The 18,060-nt window shown below is 27.4% G+C and overlaps 1 protein-coding gene across 1 annotated transcript in view; it reads right to left on the reverse strand.

Moving 5' to 3' along the window:
• Nucleotides 1–16,134, reverse strand: part of LOC113385773 (structural maintenance of chromosomes protein 4-like) — a gene marked incomplete at its 3' end in the record, with an annotated part of 24,188 nt that extends 8,054 nt beyond the window's left edge. Inside the window, exons 1-6 of the mRNA XM_026623611.1 lie at nt 14,043–16,134; nt 13,692–13,876; nt 13,379–13,626; nt 13,162–13,305; nt 11,919–12,076; nt 11,371–11,515 (exon numbers count right to left, since the gene is read on the reverse strand). Of these exons, the coding sequence (XP_026479396.1) occupies nt 11,371–11,515; nt 11,919–12,076; nt 13,162–13,305; nt 13,379–13,626; nt 13,692–13,876; nt 14,043–15,973 (2,811 nt within the window). The remainder of the gene's footprint in view (nt 1–11,370; nt 11,516–11,918; nt 12,077–13,161; nt 13,306–13,378; nt 13,627–13,691; nt 13,877–14,042) is intronic.
• Nucleotides 16,135–18,060: the final 1,926 nt, after the last annotated feature.

Here is an 18,060-nt window from a genome sequence, read left to right on the forward strand (position 1 = left end):
GTTTTTCAGGGGTAGCCAAAATGGGCCAAAATCGTGACTTTCAAATGCAATTTAAGACCCTTAATGAATGAAATTGATAATTTTGAATGAATTGTGTAGACTAAGGTACTAAGGTTTTCTTTATACCAAACAAAATTACAAATTTATCATCAGCTTCATGGTTCAAATCAGCTTCAAAGTTGTCAATTTTTCAAACTTCAAGTTGGTCGTAGGGGTGGAAGGATTTTTTTTTTTTCCAAAAACCGATTTTATATTCGGAATCATCACCTGGAAAATATCAGAATCGGTCAAAACATTTCGAAAATTGCGTAAAAAAATTTTCATTTCATTATTAGTAAAGTTTTGATTTTGCAACCAAAGATTTCGATTTTTCGGGGGATGTATGTGGATTTATCTAAAATGGATTATATTTTCGAATTCAGCGATTCAAAATCAAATCCAATCAAAACATTTTGAAAATCGCAAAAAAAAACTTTTTTAAAAAAAATCGATTTTGCAACAAAAGATTTTCATTTTTCGCGGCGTGTATGTGGATTTATTCAATAACGAATATCATTTTAAAATCAGCGTCCTAAAATCTTTTGGAATCAGTCAAAACATTACGAAAATTGTAAAAACAAATCCATTTTTTTGCTAAAATTACGATGTTACAACCAAAGACTTTGTTGTTTTGCAGTGGTACACGCCCTGAAAGCTCATCAAACAGGATAATTTCGTCCTTTTCATCAAAAAACTTTGTCCAATTAGTTGTTGATTATATTATCTATCCACGGATTTTTTTAACAAAGTTATTGCCGTTTTATTTTTATGAAATATTCAAAATATTTATACATATAGACTTTTTCCAAAAAAAATTTTCCCCAAAAATTTTTTCCCCAAAGTTTTTTCACAAAAAATCATAGTCCATGGTTTTCCCCAAAATTTTTTTCCCAAATTATTAATTATTATGAAATAGATTATAGTAATTTGTATCGTACAATTTGATGGATTTTTTTAAAAATCAAATGGTTCAAAAGAAAGTGTTTTTGTAAATAATCGAGAATAACTTTTTTTAAAAATCGTGATTTTTTAAATTTTCTAAAGCTGACAAACAGCTAGGATCCATCAAACTCTTTATCTAGATGAAATACGATTAATTTTGATATTTGAAACGACACTTATGATTTAAAAGAAAAAAAAAACATTACTTACAAAAGCTTATATATTTTTTTACCCATTTATGATGTAAATATTGAATTATCAAAAACAACTGTTCTTATAATAATTCTACTTAACACAAAAATAAATACACATTTTTTTAATGAAAACACGCATTTTGTTAAAACTGTGAAAAAAAGTATTTCCTCCTTCTAAAATTATTCTGATTTACAATGTCAAAAAATATGAAAAAATCGGAGCTGTGTTCAAAATATATTCAACAATTCAGAATTATGCCCAACTGTAATTTATGGAAAATATTTAAGAGAGTATTGTAGTCTAAAGTTATGTATTTTATGCGATTTTTTTAAAAGCAATAAAAAAGGAAAACTAGCTGTAAGTGGAATTCTGTCTTAAGGCAATTAAGGCATCGTGCCTTAATGCAAATTGCTGGAACTTCCCGTACCAAAAATTATTATATAAGACAAAAAAATAGAGACAAAATGTCAAAGCGCGCAAGTGCCGCGCCGCCGTCTAACGCATAAGCATTGGTACGGAACTCACAGAAATGTAAAAAAAATATACGTATTGTTAAAATCTCTATAAAATATCTGAAATTTGATGTGCATATGTCTAATGATCATTTTTAACCGCCGAATGGCATTTTTTTTACTTTTTTATTAGATCTCCGAAACCGCTAGACCTGCCTTCATGAAAATTTGATCAATTTTCATCTTGTCAATACCAGTAAAATGTTTTTTGAATTATTCAAATCGGACGCTCCGTTCTCTTAAAACTGAGTTACCGTTTTCGGCACTTTTTGCCGTATCTTCGGAGCGTCTAGACCTGCCTTCGCCAAAAACTAATCAGCACGTGTCCTTATCAATACATATCGAATGTTGTTTGAATTATTCAAATCGGTTGATTCGTGTTCCCGAAATCTTCGACGAAAATTTGTATCCGCACATACATACATACATACATACATACATACACACACACACACACATACATCCATTGTTTCTAAGGTATGCCAAAATGTTCAGAAGGTTTTGAAACGTAAAGATATATAAAAATTTTCATTTTCGATTTTTAAGTTAATAATAATTTACTTTTTTTTTCAATTAAGTAATATTTTATGAATACTGGAAAAAATTAAAATTAAAAACAGTCAAAAAGTTTAAATTCTATCGGGTGACAAAATGGAAAGTATCAAAAATTAGGCACGTAACCATACCCTCTGATTTCAGCTCTCCAAATAATCCGAAAAAAGAAAAGATTATTAATCTAGAATGTCGCAATTTTCAATATAACTAAAAAATGAATTTCTTAATTTTTTTGATATTCTCATTTTTTATAAATAGCTAAATTTTTTATAAAATTTCAGTTTTTATAAAAATCTAAATTTGGGGAAGAGCCAAGTTTATACTAATGAGAATAAGTATTTACAGAAGACTGAAAAAATTTCAAGTAAATTCATACTCCATTATTTCGAAATAATATGTTGTCATTTCCAATAAATATAACTAAAGTTGAAAATACGTATAATTAATTAATTAATATCTCAAGCCTTTCTTTACTGTGTGAACGTACTTGAGATAATCACGAAATTGCCAACTTCTCAAAAAATGTATTTTATCAGAACTCTGTTTAGCTATACAATTCATAGCTTAGCAGTTACCTATAAAATAATATTAATAACAAATAAAATTACCTTTAAATATCCGTAATGTGGCCAAGTGGTTAAGCGCACGACTCCCAAACCCAAATGCACTCGGATCGAATCCCGGTTCTGCGTATAAAGTTAAATTAAATGCACTTGGCGCCTCTTAAAAACAAATACACTTTTAAATTCACTTGACTTTTAAAGCGGCTATGCATTAGCTTTACAAAGTCGGCAATAATAATAAAAATGAAACTTACCGGCAGAGGCACTATACAAAATGCATATAAAAATAATTAGATAAATATTTAAAAAAAATAATTATGAAAAAAAAAAAAAAAACAATTTACGAATTTAATAATAAAAAAAACTTACCGTTAAAGTATCGCATAAAATCTAAGAAAATAGAAATAATACTATCCCATCAAGCTGGCCAAGAACGAGATGACACTGACCACGATGTGTTACGACAAAAAAAGTTTTTAAACTGAATGTTGGGTAAAAAATTATATGTTTCGCTTAAGATGCTTTAGATACATATATCCTGTTCTCTGCCCTCTAGCACAGGACCATATCAAACAATCCAATCGCATCCTACCACCAGTCATTACATTCAAAATAAAAACAAGATACTATAATATATATATACTTTAATATTTCATTTAAGTAATAAAAATATAAATTAGTGGAACTAACAATCTATTTTAAATATATATTTCGAATAAGAATAAAATTACTGTATCTTTGTTTTCTTACTTGGGGGTGGTGAAGATGATGAAGATGACGAAATATCATTATCAATATTAGGAGTACTTTCATCACAAATAGGCACGATGATTGGATTTTCAATAAATATTTGGTTTTTCATTATTACTTCAACTAGATTAGAGTCTTCACGGGTGTATTGAAAATTTAATCTAAAAAGGATAAAAATTAATTACAATATCAATTTTAATACATGTTAATTGTGTCATTATATAATAAAGTAATTATACACATTTTAGGATTGATTTATATTTCTTCATATTTAACATAGATTATATGACTACATTTAAATGAAAACATATAATAAATAGATATAGAGTACTATCTTAATTTCAACTATGGTAATACAATGATATCAAAACGAAGCCTCTTTTACTAAGGACTAAAGATTTTAGCTTTAAAGATCTTAGACTAAAAGATTTTAGCTAATACTTACAATTTACGATTATTTGGAGGAGGATGCTCATTTGAATTTGGTTGAGTATTGTTAATGTTGTTTATCACCATAAAGCCAGTGCAATCCTCCACTTTGTAGATTCCTACCAAGCGATTACATAGTCTAAACATTGATTCACGTAATGATATTACTATGAACTGTGTATGGTCCGAAAGGTGCTGTAAGTATTACATTTTATAAAAAAAATTATTCATCGATATTTGATAACACATAAAATAAATATAATTAAAAAAGATTAAATTACCTTGAAAATTTCTTTGATTTATTTACTCATTTAAGAAACGATTACATTAAAAACAACTTGAACAACACTGTAATTTAAAAAAATCTTAATCTCAATTGCTTGGAGCAGAAGTATAACTTTCTGTAGTGATTCTATCTCAGTTTAGAAACATCATAATTATATTAACCAATTTCATTCTTCACACATCTGACATACCAATAACAACTAACACATTGATCGCTACGTTTGCTGATGATAAGTGTATTCTAGCCAGCCACATAGATTCCAGTTCTGCATCTGAGTTACTCCAAAACCATTTAAATCTATTAGAAAAATGGAACAAAACCTGGAGATTTGAAATGAATGGCTTAAAGTCAGTACATGTCACATTTACACTTAGAAGAGAGACCTGCCCACTAGTAAGAATACGAAATACTCAAGTACCTCAAGAAGACCATGTGAAATATCTCGGCATATACCTCGATAGAAAACTTAATTGGCAAACTTATATAAAAAAAAAGAGACAACAGCTTGAGATAAAAACCAAAAAGCTTTACTGGTTAATAAGAACTAAATCCAAACTAAGCGCATACAATAAGCTACTTTTATATAAAAACTTTATTCAAACCAATTTGGTGTTATGGTATACAATTGTGGGGCAGTGCTCATAAGACTAATATAGAAATTGTACAGAAATTTCAAAACAAATTTTTGAAAATTGCCTTAGGAGCTCCAAAATATGTTCCCAACTGGTTGATTCATGCCAACACGAATACACCTATCATAAATGAAGTAATAACAAAAACAGCACAGAAGTATAGAAACAAGCTAATCAATCACCCAAATACATTAGCAAACTCATTGATAACAGAGAACTATCAAAAAAGATTGAAAAGAAAAGCGCCACTGGATTTAAGCCATCAACTCTCCTGAGAAAAAAAAATGGAAATAACTTAATCATTATTTATAAGAAAACATTCAATAAGAAAATATTCAATAAGTAAATATTGTGTTGTTTTTTCCAACATGTCAAAGTAGTATACAATGTACCTTTTCGGCGGGCTATTGTAAATTCATTAAATTTACTGAATGTCCTATACTGGACAGTTGTAAATAAATGAGTTAATAATATATATATATATATATATATATATATATATATAATATATTATATATATATATTATATATAATATATATATATATATATATATATATATATATATATATTTACTGTTTTTATTATCAATTATAATTTTTATTATCCATTTAATGATATTTTTATTATTATGTGTTTATATTATTTATATTATAAATTATATTATTCTATGATAATAATAATAAATATAATCATTATTATTTTCAATATTATTGTAGTATTAACTTCCCGAAGGAGAAGTTTATATTTTCATCAAAAAATCCGATTCGCTAATTTTATGTTTTCTCGACGTTTCAAGACATTCTGAATCGAATGAGACCAAATTTAGAAAAAGCATGTATGTATGTGTTTGTGTGTGCGTGTGTGTGACCAGATTTTTTTGCCGTAAATGGATGTTTTCTCAAAAACGGCTGGACCGTTTTCTAAAATTTAAAAGCCATTTGATGTATCTCAATGAGGACTATAGCTTGTCAGTTTTGTGCGACGATCTGCCGAGCCGTTTCTATGAAAAAGTGTTAAATGTTGATCGATGTTCGAAAGATATTAGTTAGGAATAATACTGATTAGTTTTAGGTGAAAATCTACCGAGCCGCTTTCTTATAATTAACTGTTGAAAAAAAAATGTAAGCCGATTTTTATGGAACTTTGTTTGGCAATATATATCATGGTCTTACAGAACTTACTGAAATATTACAGCCTTACGACAAGTCGTTTAATTTTAAAAATTCATCAAAGTTTAAGAAAATGAGTAGTTTTTTTGACGTTTGCTAAAATTAAAATTAGACGATTTACTTACTTGGTATAACGCTAGGGTACATGGTCTCAATGCACATATACTAAACCATCAAAGTCCTACGAAATCTGGTTCAATTATAAAAATTATTGATTTGTGAAAATTTGCTTTTAGAGAATACTCCGAAGTTAACATGTTCGTTCGTTTTCAATTATGTGTAATAAATCCACTCGGAATACTTTAAATTACTCATGAATTAATTAATATTTTATAGATTGATTTATTGTTTATTTACACATATCGGGAAGTTCATGTAACTTGCCTCAAGGCAAAATACTAACACAAACTAGTTTTATTTTTGTTTACCACTTTTCTTTTTCTTTTTCATTACATAATTTTGGGTTCATGCTACATCATATAATAAGAATACATCTGCGCCTAAATAAATGTGCCTTATTAAAAAGTAGGTGTAGTATGAGAGGGTAATATTTTTATGTTCAAGTTGCAAATAAACATTTATAGTTCAGCCAAGTCACATTAATAAATTAATGATAAACAATTAATAATGTAAAATTGTATTGTTAAATTCACTTCTTACTTGTATTAAATTGCCCACAATAGTCACATTTCGAGTATCTAAAGCCGCATCTATTTCGTCCATAAGATACATCGGTGATGGTCGGAAATGGTGAATAGCGAATACAAAAGCTAACGAAGAAAGAGTCTTCTCTCCGCCTGAAAGCTGCATTATACTCCGCCATGATTTCTTAGGGGGGCGAATACTGCAGGAAAAATATATTTATTATTCACGTTTATCAAAATTTTTGAATTTTTTGTTCGGTAAGTTAAAATGACCTAAGCAGCGGTAGTAGATAAAAAAACCGTTATGCATATCCATTTTAATTTTAAAGTATTTAAATGTTAAAAAAAACTAATTTTTGAAAACGAGTTAACCCCTTAACTTACGATTTAGATTCGAAAATATCGGCCCAAAGTTGTTGAAGCAGACCCGGCGTTTGTGACTATTTTCCCTCATAGTGTACGGTTTATCACAAAAATAAAAATAATTTTGTGTTTTATAGTTTCGTATGAATAAATATTTTGTAATACTTGCGTTCACGATAGCAGGCCGTGCCCGTAATGCTTCTGGCCCGAATATCGCCCGTAATATTAAATGACAATTCCTGCTTGTCATTTTAAGTTAAGAGGTAAATAAAAAGTTTTTGAGCAATTTGCATTTGAAGAAATGCAAATGTTATATCTTCTGAAAATATTGATGTTTCTGCATTTTTTGTAATTCAACCAACATTTGCAAATATAAAATATAATTGAAAAATCATGGCCAATAAAACACAACAATCAAAATTATTTGATATATATATATATATATATATCTGAGTGGTTAGATATTAATTTATAAATATGAATAAACAGCACTCTTGTTTGCACTAATTTATTAAATAAAATTAATTTTACAAACGTTGCGAGATTAGGTTTGTCTCATCATGTGTATTATAATTATAATCTAAAATATGAATGTAGCATAGTGTGTTGACTGTTCCAACTTGTTCTACTTGTAAGCAAAAGAAACAATTGTAAAATTAATATTATTTAATAAACTAGTGCAAAAAAAGTGCTGTTTGTTCATATTTCATATTTTTATATATATATATATATATATATATATATATATATATATATATACGCCAATCGGCTATATACATTTATAATTATATAGTAATATTAAAGCTAGAACTAAAAAAATATTTTGATGCCAAATAAATTTAATCATAAGGGTCCGTTCAAGTATTACGTAAGCACTATAGGGGGGCGGGGGGGTTATTGATTTGCTTATTTTGCTTATTTTTGGTAAGAAATTTGCTTACTTTTGCTGACAAAGGGAGGGGGGGTAAATGATTGTAATAAATCTGCTTACGTAATACTTGAACGATCCCTAAAATACTTTCATACTTCATTTAAATTTAACTATTTGAATCATAGATGATGAATCAAGTAAGTATTGAATGTAAACACATATAGTAGAGCACTAAAAAACGAAACGTTTGATTGAATCTTTCGACTTTAGTTCCAAAATTTAAAAGTCAGAGCATTTTAAATCAGCAATATACATGAAATTACAACATACAGTTAACGCTCTTAACTAACTCATAAAATAAAAACTAAATAGCAGTAGTTTGATATTTTCATGTAAAATTAACCATATAAACAAAAAATTAGAAATTCGATCTATTATTATAAAGATTTTCAAAGGCAAATAATGAAATTATAATAAATTTAATAAATATTTATAAGTACCGCAAAAGTATAAAGAATACAGTGTATTTAACTTGGAAATTCCATTGGATAAATTTATAATTTTCTAAAGTGGAATATTTAAAATAATATTAAATCTCAGACAATTAGATGATTTTTTTTGCTCAGTAATTAAATTAGGTTTACATACTAAGAAAATGGGTTTTATTAATTTTATATAAAATAAAGTTTATATTTCCCTATAAAATAAACATATATCCAATCTAAATTAGTATAATTTCTTCGTGTATTTTATATTTGAAGTTTGTTATAAAAATTAAATTCTTACTTGAGTGTAACTCCCTTGGTAAATGGATTATAACTATCAACAAGATCAAGATCTGCATCTCCATCCAGTGAAAGCATTCTATAAAACTCTCGACATTTCATTGCAATAATGCCAAAACCTGTCATAAATTCATCCATTCTTCTCTCTTCCAGAGTATTTAAAAGTTCTTTTATTTTTTCCAGCTCACTAGTTACGAGGGATACAGCATTTCGCGCATCCTTATCTCTTGCAATGCTCTCATTGAAAATCTAGAACAGATAATCTTTGTACTAAATATCTTATTAAGTATATGTTATTTTAAATCAAACGATAATTAAATCTTCTTATTATTTCTATGTGTCAAATAATATTTGGCTTGATTAAATCTTGTGCTTTACTAATTATTCAAGTTAATCAATTAACAATTGATCAATTATATACTGAACAATTATGTGATTAGAACAAATCTTTAATAAAGAATATTAATATTTTTATATTATTATTTGGTTTTATATAATTTATTAATTTTGTTTTAATTGTTTTTGTTAAATACATACTATTGTTATTATTTAATATTATTTATTTTTGACGTTTCATCTTAATTTTCTGATAAGTTTTCAATGTTATTTACAGATAACAAAAAAGATTTATAAAAATATTCAAGTACCTTGGTGTTAATTCTAGCTATAAGTGAGTACATTTATATATATATATATATATATATATATATATATATATGTGTGTATACATATTATAATTAATATTATACATACGTTAATAGCAGTAATATTTGGCTCAAGTTTGTTTTCTTTTATTTTAGTTTCAGCATCATGAATTTGTTTTTCCACCTCATTAACATGAATATCAGCAAGCTCCTCGGCAGTTAATGTTTTAAAACATTCATCAACTAAACTAGTCAATGATGACTCATTTAATTTCAATTGATTTTTCTGAAATATAAGAAAAAAAAATTCAAAAAAATAAACATATAAATTGTATATGTATAATATATACAAATATGAATTGCATATATATATCCGCTATATAAAATAAATAACAAACCTCTGAATTGTACAAATCAATTTCCTTGGAACAATTATTCAACTTTTGTCGAATTTCAGTAAATTGATTTTCAAGTTCCAACAGTTCTGAATTCAACGCAGTACGCGCTTTATTTATAGATTTTAGTTTTGTCTTTGTGACACGATATGTTTCTTTAAATTCATTCAATTTAATCTGAAAAAATAGTGTTATTGAAATAATGGAAAATAATATGTACGTTTATGTTTAACAACACGCCTTAACACATTTATTAATAATATAATTAAAAAAGAGAATATAAATTAATATAAGCTCTTTTTTGCTCCACTAAATTTACTACCTCTAGTAGATACCAAGTCACTTTATATTGAGTAATTTCGTTATTTGCTTTTATTACTATTTCGGTGAATTTATTATTTTTTCCAATTCATCGCGCCCCTCTATTCTAATTCTAGTTTGATTATTTTGTCATTTTCTGAATTACGTCAAATCCTTTACCTAATCCTAATTAATTCATTTATATTTAATTTGCTCATGTACCAGGGAATTAAGCCATATGGTAGTGTTATGACTCTATTAAGGAGTAAATTTATTCTACATTTTTCTTCAATTGACATATAAGACCATCACTGTCAATGGCCACAAAATTTTGTATTTTAAAGCCATTAGTTCAAGTTCTACTTGTGCCCTTTTTGAAAAAACTATAATTCAAGAAATATTTATAATTATTTTGTTAGGATAACCATACCATAAAATATAATTCTTGTTAAGGTTCATTCAGAAATTGAGTTATTTGACAGTATAAATAAAATACCAAATTAGTTTAATATATATTGTAGTTTGTGTTTCTAAGATAATATGGGAATATTTCCTTATTAGAGAAAATTGGTATTTAAATCCTTAGAACCGGTTATCAGATACATACACCATTCTTCTGAAGTAAATATTTTCACTGAAGCAATTTCACATAGCTAATAGGGGCAAAATTAACTATATCAGTTATATCAACCATATAGCTCTCGCTAAAGACAAGCTGGAATGAATTTTCTGTAACATTAGTAAGAAGAATTTGAAAAGAACCAAAATAATACCAGAAAGCAGGGTTCCTATATGCGAAAGCATGTGAAACCTATAACATGCATTATCAAACTGTATACGTAAAACCTTAGCCTCCAATCATGAGTGTCATTAAAATAAATGCAGTAAATTTAAAATAAAAAGGGTTACTTAAATTAGGACTAACATTAGAAAATAAATTACTGCTTATTTCATACGTAAGAAATAAGCAATAAACAAAAGCACGTCCAAACTTATGATGTGCAGAAGCCTAGCAGGAATGCACAGGATTCGAGATTGTATAGCATAATAAAACTGTATTAAAGCTGTAAAGGAGTACTAGAAAACTAATTTTCAATGGTTTGTTCATATTGCCTATATCTGAAAGAAAACTTAAATACAATACCTCAGAATACAACTATCAAAATGTTCAGATTCAAAAGCAATTTTATAAAATTGCTATTTATAAACAGGAACTGAGAAAATAAAAAAGAGTATTGGAGTAAGAGTATGGCATTGAAATATTGCAAAAAATATAAATAAATCTTGCTACTAACCTCATGTTCTTCCTTCTCCCTCATTACAACTTGAGCATTTTCTTCGATCTTTTTCCTTTCGTCTTGCAGTTTTAAAATCTGGTTTTGACACTTTTCAATATCAAGTTCCATAGAGCTGATTTGTTTTTTGGTCATTGCCACTTTTCTGAAAATTAAAATATATATTATGTACTAAATAAATCTATAATAGAGATTTTTGATTTTCTATTATAAGTACGTCGCATATAGAAAAGTTGTACAAAATGATTGGAGGAAACAATAATGTGTTTAGATAAAAGATTGAAGAAGTCAAAAACATTGAATGATGAAAGCTATAAAAAGCAATCAGTAAGGCTACTTTTAGGTTCAAAATCTGAAAGTGTTACCCACTCAAAGAAAGGATTATAAGATGTATAATTCTTATAAAATTATTAAAAATTTAGAAAGGACCACAAATAATTTCACCCTGAAATCCCATATAAACTTACATGATGAGAGAAAAGCATGCAATAAAGGAAAGCAAACCTAGAAAAATCAAGATTTATGGTACATGATTAAATAAAACTTACTTTTCATTGTTAGTAGTAGCAACTTTTAGTGTCATAATTTGATTTTGAAATTTTGATATTTCTTTTTTCAAATTATTAATTTTTGTTTGTTCAAATTTGATCGAGCCAATCACCGAAGAGTTAATTTTTTCTAAAACTTCATTTAATTCTTCTTCAATCTGAAATTGTTCGAAGTACATTACAATAGAAAATTAATATTTTTTTATCTTTATTACATTTCCATCAGAAGTTAAGCCTTTATGTTGTACTTGTCTAATAATTTACTTTTTAATCAAAATATTTTATATACTTTATATAAACAAAAATATACAATACTTTTTGGCAATTTAAATATAAAACTGAGAAAAGTATTATTTTTTTTAATATATAAATAAAAAGCACATTTATAAAATTGATTTGAGACAAAAGCGGTGGCTTTAGTCAGTATTATTATTATTTTATATATATATATATATATATATATATATATATATATAATATATATATATATATATATATATATATATATATATATATATATATATATATATATATATATATATATAATAGATATACATGGTCTGTTCAAAAAGTACCCGGAATTACTAATAATTAAATTTCGCGGGTCTGGAGTGTCTGATTGTCAAATTTTTTTTTTTATTGTGTTGGTATACATGCCCCTAAAGTATGATGAAATTTTCAGCTATATTCACTGTTTACTTTGTCTGTGGTAGTCGCTAAGGTTCGACGTGTTTTTCTGAGCTCGGCGATTTTTACAATGGAAGAATTGAAAAAGTCAAAGAATTTGTATTAAATTTTGCGTAAAAAATGAAATAAAGTGTTGCAAAGTGCAAAAATTCACCAGATATGGCTCCGTGTGACTTTTTCCTATTCCCAAAGTTGAAGAGACCCATGAAAGGACGGCGGTTTTCCTCGATTGAAGAAAATCGCCGAGAGTGCTCAAGGACATATCAAAAAGTGAATATCAAGGGTGCTTCGAAAATTGGAAAAAACGCTGGCATAAGTGTATTATATCTGGGGGGGACTACTTTGAAGGGGACCACATTAATGTAGACGAATAAATAAATATTTTTTTGAAAAAACGAAAATTACGAAAACTTTTTGAACAGACCTCGTATATATATATATATATATATATATATATATATATATATATATATATATATATATATATGTATATAGATATATATATACACATAATATTCTTATGTATTTATATGTGTATAAATAGAATAAAGTAAACCTTATTAACAACGTCTTGCTGTTCATCTAGTACTCTCTTCCTTTCAGCAACAATTATTTGAAGTGAAGAAACTTCATCTGGTACTTCTATTGTTTCTGAATTTTTAATTTCTTCTTTTAACTGTTGACATTCTTCCAATATAGGCTAAAATTGAAAGAACAATATTAGTAGAATGCATGTCAAATAATACAAAGAACATTAAAAATAACTGCATTACCTTAATAACTTTCTTAATATCATTAAGTTTCAATCTATCTCTTGATAATGTTTGATTCAATACATTTATCTGATCAGCAGCATTATCTTTTCTTCGAGTGATATCCCTCTTGATTTCTTCAAGTCTTTCACATTCACGCTGAATATCGTTCAAATTATATTTAGAAGTATTATATAATTGTGATTTCTTCAGCATTTGATTAGACATAATACCACGTCGAAATTTGTTCCCTCCCCCAGACATAGTGCCTAAAAGTAATAAATTATTTGTTTAGTAATGAAATTTAACTTAATTTTAAATACAAAAATCAAACCTGCTAATTCAATCAATTCGCCCTTAACTGTAACAACTCGGTGGCGGTTCCTGCCATAAGCCACCCGCGTTGCTTGATCCAAGTTAGAAGCAACCAATGTGTTTCTTGTCACATAATAAAATGCTGGTAATATTCTAGTATCATTTACGCGTATTAGATCAAACAAACGTGGTAGGTTTTCAGGACTGAAAAATATAATTTTTACTCAAAGAAACAAAGAAACTGGTATAAAATGATTCCTGATTCAAGCCCATGATTATATTTTTAGAGTTAAAATCAAATCAATATAAAATCAAATTTTATATTACTTTCAACAGTGTATATTATAAAAAAGTGTATATTATGAAAAACCTTTCAAATCTTGCTTTAATATTATCCCAAAAGTGTTGTTGCTTATCTAAAGCAATAAATGTGGCTCTGCCAATATTATATTGTTTAAGAAGTTCAATGCATTTTTGTGCAGTTGTAATGTTTTCCACTAATATATTGTCCAAAGCTCCACATGCAGTTGATATTGCAATATCATATTTAACATCAATACTTCCCAAATCACCCAATCTACCAAATAGTCCATCTAGTTCTCCTTCATTGCTCTTTTTATGCAAAAAATCAAGAACTTTACTCCGAGATCTAGTAAAATCTATTTCTTTAAGTTCATTGAGTATATTCCTATTTTCTGAAACCTCTTTGTTATTCAATTCTTCTTGTTGTAAAATATCCTTAAGTTCAGATTGATATTTTGCAATTTGATTTGTAGATGATTGAATAATGTTTTCTAAATTCGTTATCAACAAATTTCTTTCTTCAAGCTGCATCATAGCATTTTCCAATCTGCTTTTTTTAGATTTTGCATTATTTTGTAATTGATTGCTTTTGTTTGTACTTACTTTTAATTTATGAATTAATTTATTATACTCATCATTTATTTCATGTAATTTATTCTTCTCTGGTTTTAATTTCAATTGCAAGCTGTTTTTTGCTTCTATAAGATGTGTAGAAACTTTTCCAATTTTCTTTTTACTTTGTTCTAATGCTTCAGCTTCCTTCTCATATTGAATATTCAAGAATTTTAATTTTTTTTCACATTCAGCAATTTCACTAGAGTATTTTGTGGGATTTGCCATTAATTTGTCTTGGTTTATTTTAGACTCTTGCAGCTTCTTCATAAGGCTTTTTCTATTTACATTAACACTTCTACTTTCTTCACCTTTTTCAATATCATCTTTATTCAGTTTGTCAAAAGTCTTATCTAATTCATTGATTCTTGACAATATAAAATTAGTTTTATTTTTAAATGCTTCTATTTCATTTTCAAGTTTACTTTTAATATCTTCATTTGCATCAATTTTTTTTCTTTGTTCGGCTATTGTAGAATTAAGGGCTCTTTTTTTCTCTTCAAATTTGTTAAATGCACTTTGTGAAATCGATAATTGTTTTTGTAATAAAATATTTTTATAATTTGCTATTTTATTCTCAATTTGGAAAAACTCGACAGCATTATCTCTAGGTTTCCTACAATCTTCAAGTTGTTGACGTGCTATTTCAGCATTACTAATTTTTTCAGATTTGCTAACAATAAGTTCTTCAACCTTATTTTGAAGATTCTTTAACGCCGTCTTATATCGAGAAGTACCTATTATGTCTTCCATGTATTCAAGCATACCAACTTCATTTTCATTACGTCCCATACTTCGCATTAAAGCAATTTGTTCAACTTCTCCTTGCAATATCAAAAATCTATTATGATTTAAATCAATACCAAGCTCCTTAAACAATTTAAAAATTGTTTTATATGGAACTTTCTCATTATTTAATTTATAAAAGCCACTATTATCTTTAAATATAGTTCTCGAAACTATTATTTCACTATTAGGAACATCTTGGCATTCTTCTTGATCCCGAATTACTTGTTTGTAATGAATACTGACTGAACAACTATCATTATTTTTATGAAGTGCAGACTCATGTATCAGAGCCGACAGTTTCTTTGATCTAATTTTATTAGCGCGTGAACCAAAAACAAACATTAGTGCATCAATAACATTACTTTTTCCACTGCCGTTTGGTCCAATAATTGATGTAAATCGTTCATGAAATGGTCCAAGAGTAACTTCTCCATAAAAACTTTTGAAATTTTTATTCACTATTTTCACCATTACCAGAGTTTTCCTAATATGATCAGGTGGTTTATAAGGGGGCGGTATATATATGTCTCCAAGGCGAATTGCTCCAGCTTCATCTTCATCAATTGTTTGGGAGTCCTCAATTGCAATTCCAGACATAATTTATTTAAACTTTCGTTTAATAGTTTAAGTTACCATAATTTGATAATTTACAAGTTTTGATGTTTTTTTATGTGAAATTTTCTATTCGAGAGATTTCCAATTTCATTTTTTGTATCACGAACAACATAACCCATATTAGTTAATGACATTTATCTCCGTTCTGTGTTTATGTTATTCTAATTGGCATACCCATAGATAAAATACGATAGACACCAGACTCCATTACATTTTTGGTATCGTGATTTAAATTTGAGCGCTTGAATAGTAATTTCATAGATAAGTAAACATAATGAGTAATTTATCCATAGATAAGAGAAGAGTATGAATTTATCATCCATTTCTATTAGATATATATATATATATATATATATATATGTAGATATATATATATATATATCTACATATGTCTACAATGTGTCTACATATATATAAAAATAAGTCGGGATTTCCTTCCTAACGGTTTAACTCCAGAACGCACGAACCGATTTCGACAATTTTGCATTCGTTGGATACGTCTCGGGCTCCTTAAGGTTCATAGCTAAGAAAATTAGTGGAACATGGCATCGTGCCTTAAAGCAAATTGCTGGAACTTCACGCATCGTAATTAAAAATTCGAGTAATGGCATTAGTGAGAATTATCAGAATTATGCTTGGTTAAGTCAACGAGCAATTCTTGCCGCAAAGAATAATTAAATACACGCACTGAATTTCACCATTCAAACAAAAATTGCTGGCGATTTGGTGACATACCAATGATTCCGACTGGTCTTCCGTTTGACTTCAAACGGTTGCAATTTTAAGTTTGCGGATTCACTTTTTTTTACTTAGAGAAGTTCAGCTAAAAAACACTTCATTTTTATAATCGAAATAAATTCATTACTGTTGTGTAAAATCAAATTTTTTCTTTTCAAATATAAAACAAACAAAAAATTTCTTTATCTTTCTCACAAAACCATCTGGTGGCAAAACGGAGTTCGTCTGACGAGTTAGGGCACTGACGAAAATGCCGCCTTATGTCAACATGGAACATATACATGGTGATATAATATATACAAAAATAACAGTATATTTAGTATGCATGTAGCATGCAATACATTCAGTACACAATTGCCGTAATGTTTTTACACTCTTGTATACTTATAACTTTTAAAATATTAGACTGGTACACGGAAAAGAACCACACAAATTGCAAATATCAATAAGTTATGCAATAAGTTATTTTGCATGTGATTACTATGATTTTCTTTAATAGTTTCATTAATCCAATCTATATAATATTTATTGTCAAGTCGCAAGTCTCTTTGTGGCTCCAACGAACAATCATTTCCCCAGGATCTTATGCCAATCTAAAAATGAATATTAATATTTAATTAATCAAAATAAATTTCTTTAATGCCGCAAATGAATTAAATACAAAATTCACGACATATACGATTTTCTTAAATATTCTTTAATGAATTCCTTAAAACTCTCAAAACAATCCACTATACTCGTACATGTGTGATTGATTAATAATTAGACTAATTTAGTCATCAAATACGGTAAATCTTAATAATTTACCATAATTTAATTTTTAAATATATGCATGTATACAGAATGTATGATGTAATGATCGTTTTTGATTTGCGACAGATATTAGTTTGATTCAAAATATCTAACTGTAAGAATAACGGTTTCCGCTTTACAGGCGACGGTTCCGGAAATGTCGCACATGCGGTATTAATCACGCAGTGTCAATTGCAATAATTCATTCATATTTTTCAATTATTCACCTGTATATTTTCGCAAATTATGGGACTTCCAGATATGCCCTAAAAAAAATATATCAATAGCATACATCTTAAATTCAAATGTAATCATATATATTTTACAATTTTTCAAGAATATTTCAATATTTCAAGAATAATTGAAAATGAATTATTAATTTTTTTATTTTCTGAAAATTTCATTTAGTATTAAAAAGTATGACAATGGATATATAATTTTTACTGTTTCCAAAATATTTTATTATCATGTGAAAAATCTTACTAACAAAGCATTTGCTCTTGTTGTCAATTTTTTTTAGCTGTGTGCACATGACTCCA

The sequence above is a fragment of the Ctenocephalides felis genome, unplaced genomic scaffold, assembly GCF_003426905.1.
Source record: "Ctenocephalides felis isolate EL2017-DRISC unplaced genomic scaffold, ASM342690v1 CF-g0.4_SCAFFOLD_03571, whole genome shotgun sequence".
Lineage (NCBI taxonomy): Eukaryota > Metazoa > Arthropoda > Insecta > Siphonaptera > Pulicidae > Ctenocephalides > Ctenocephalides felis.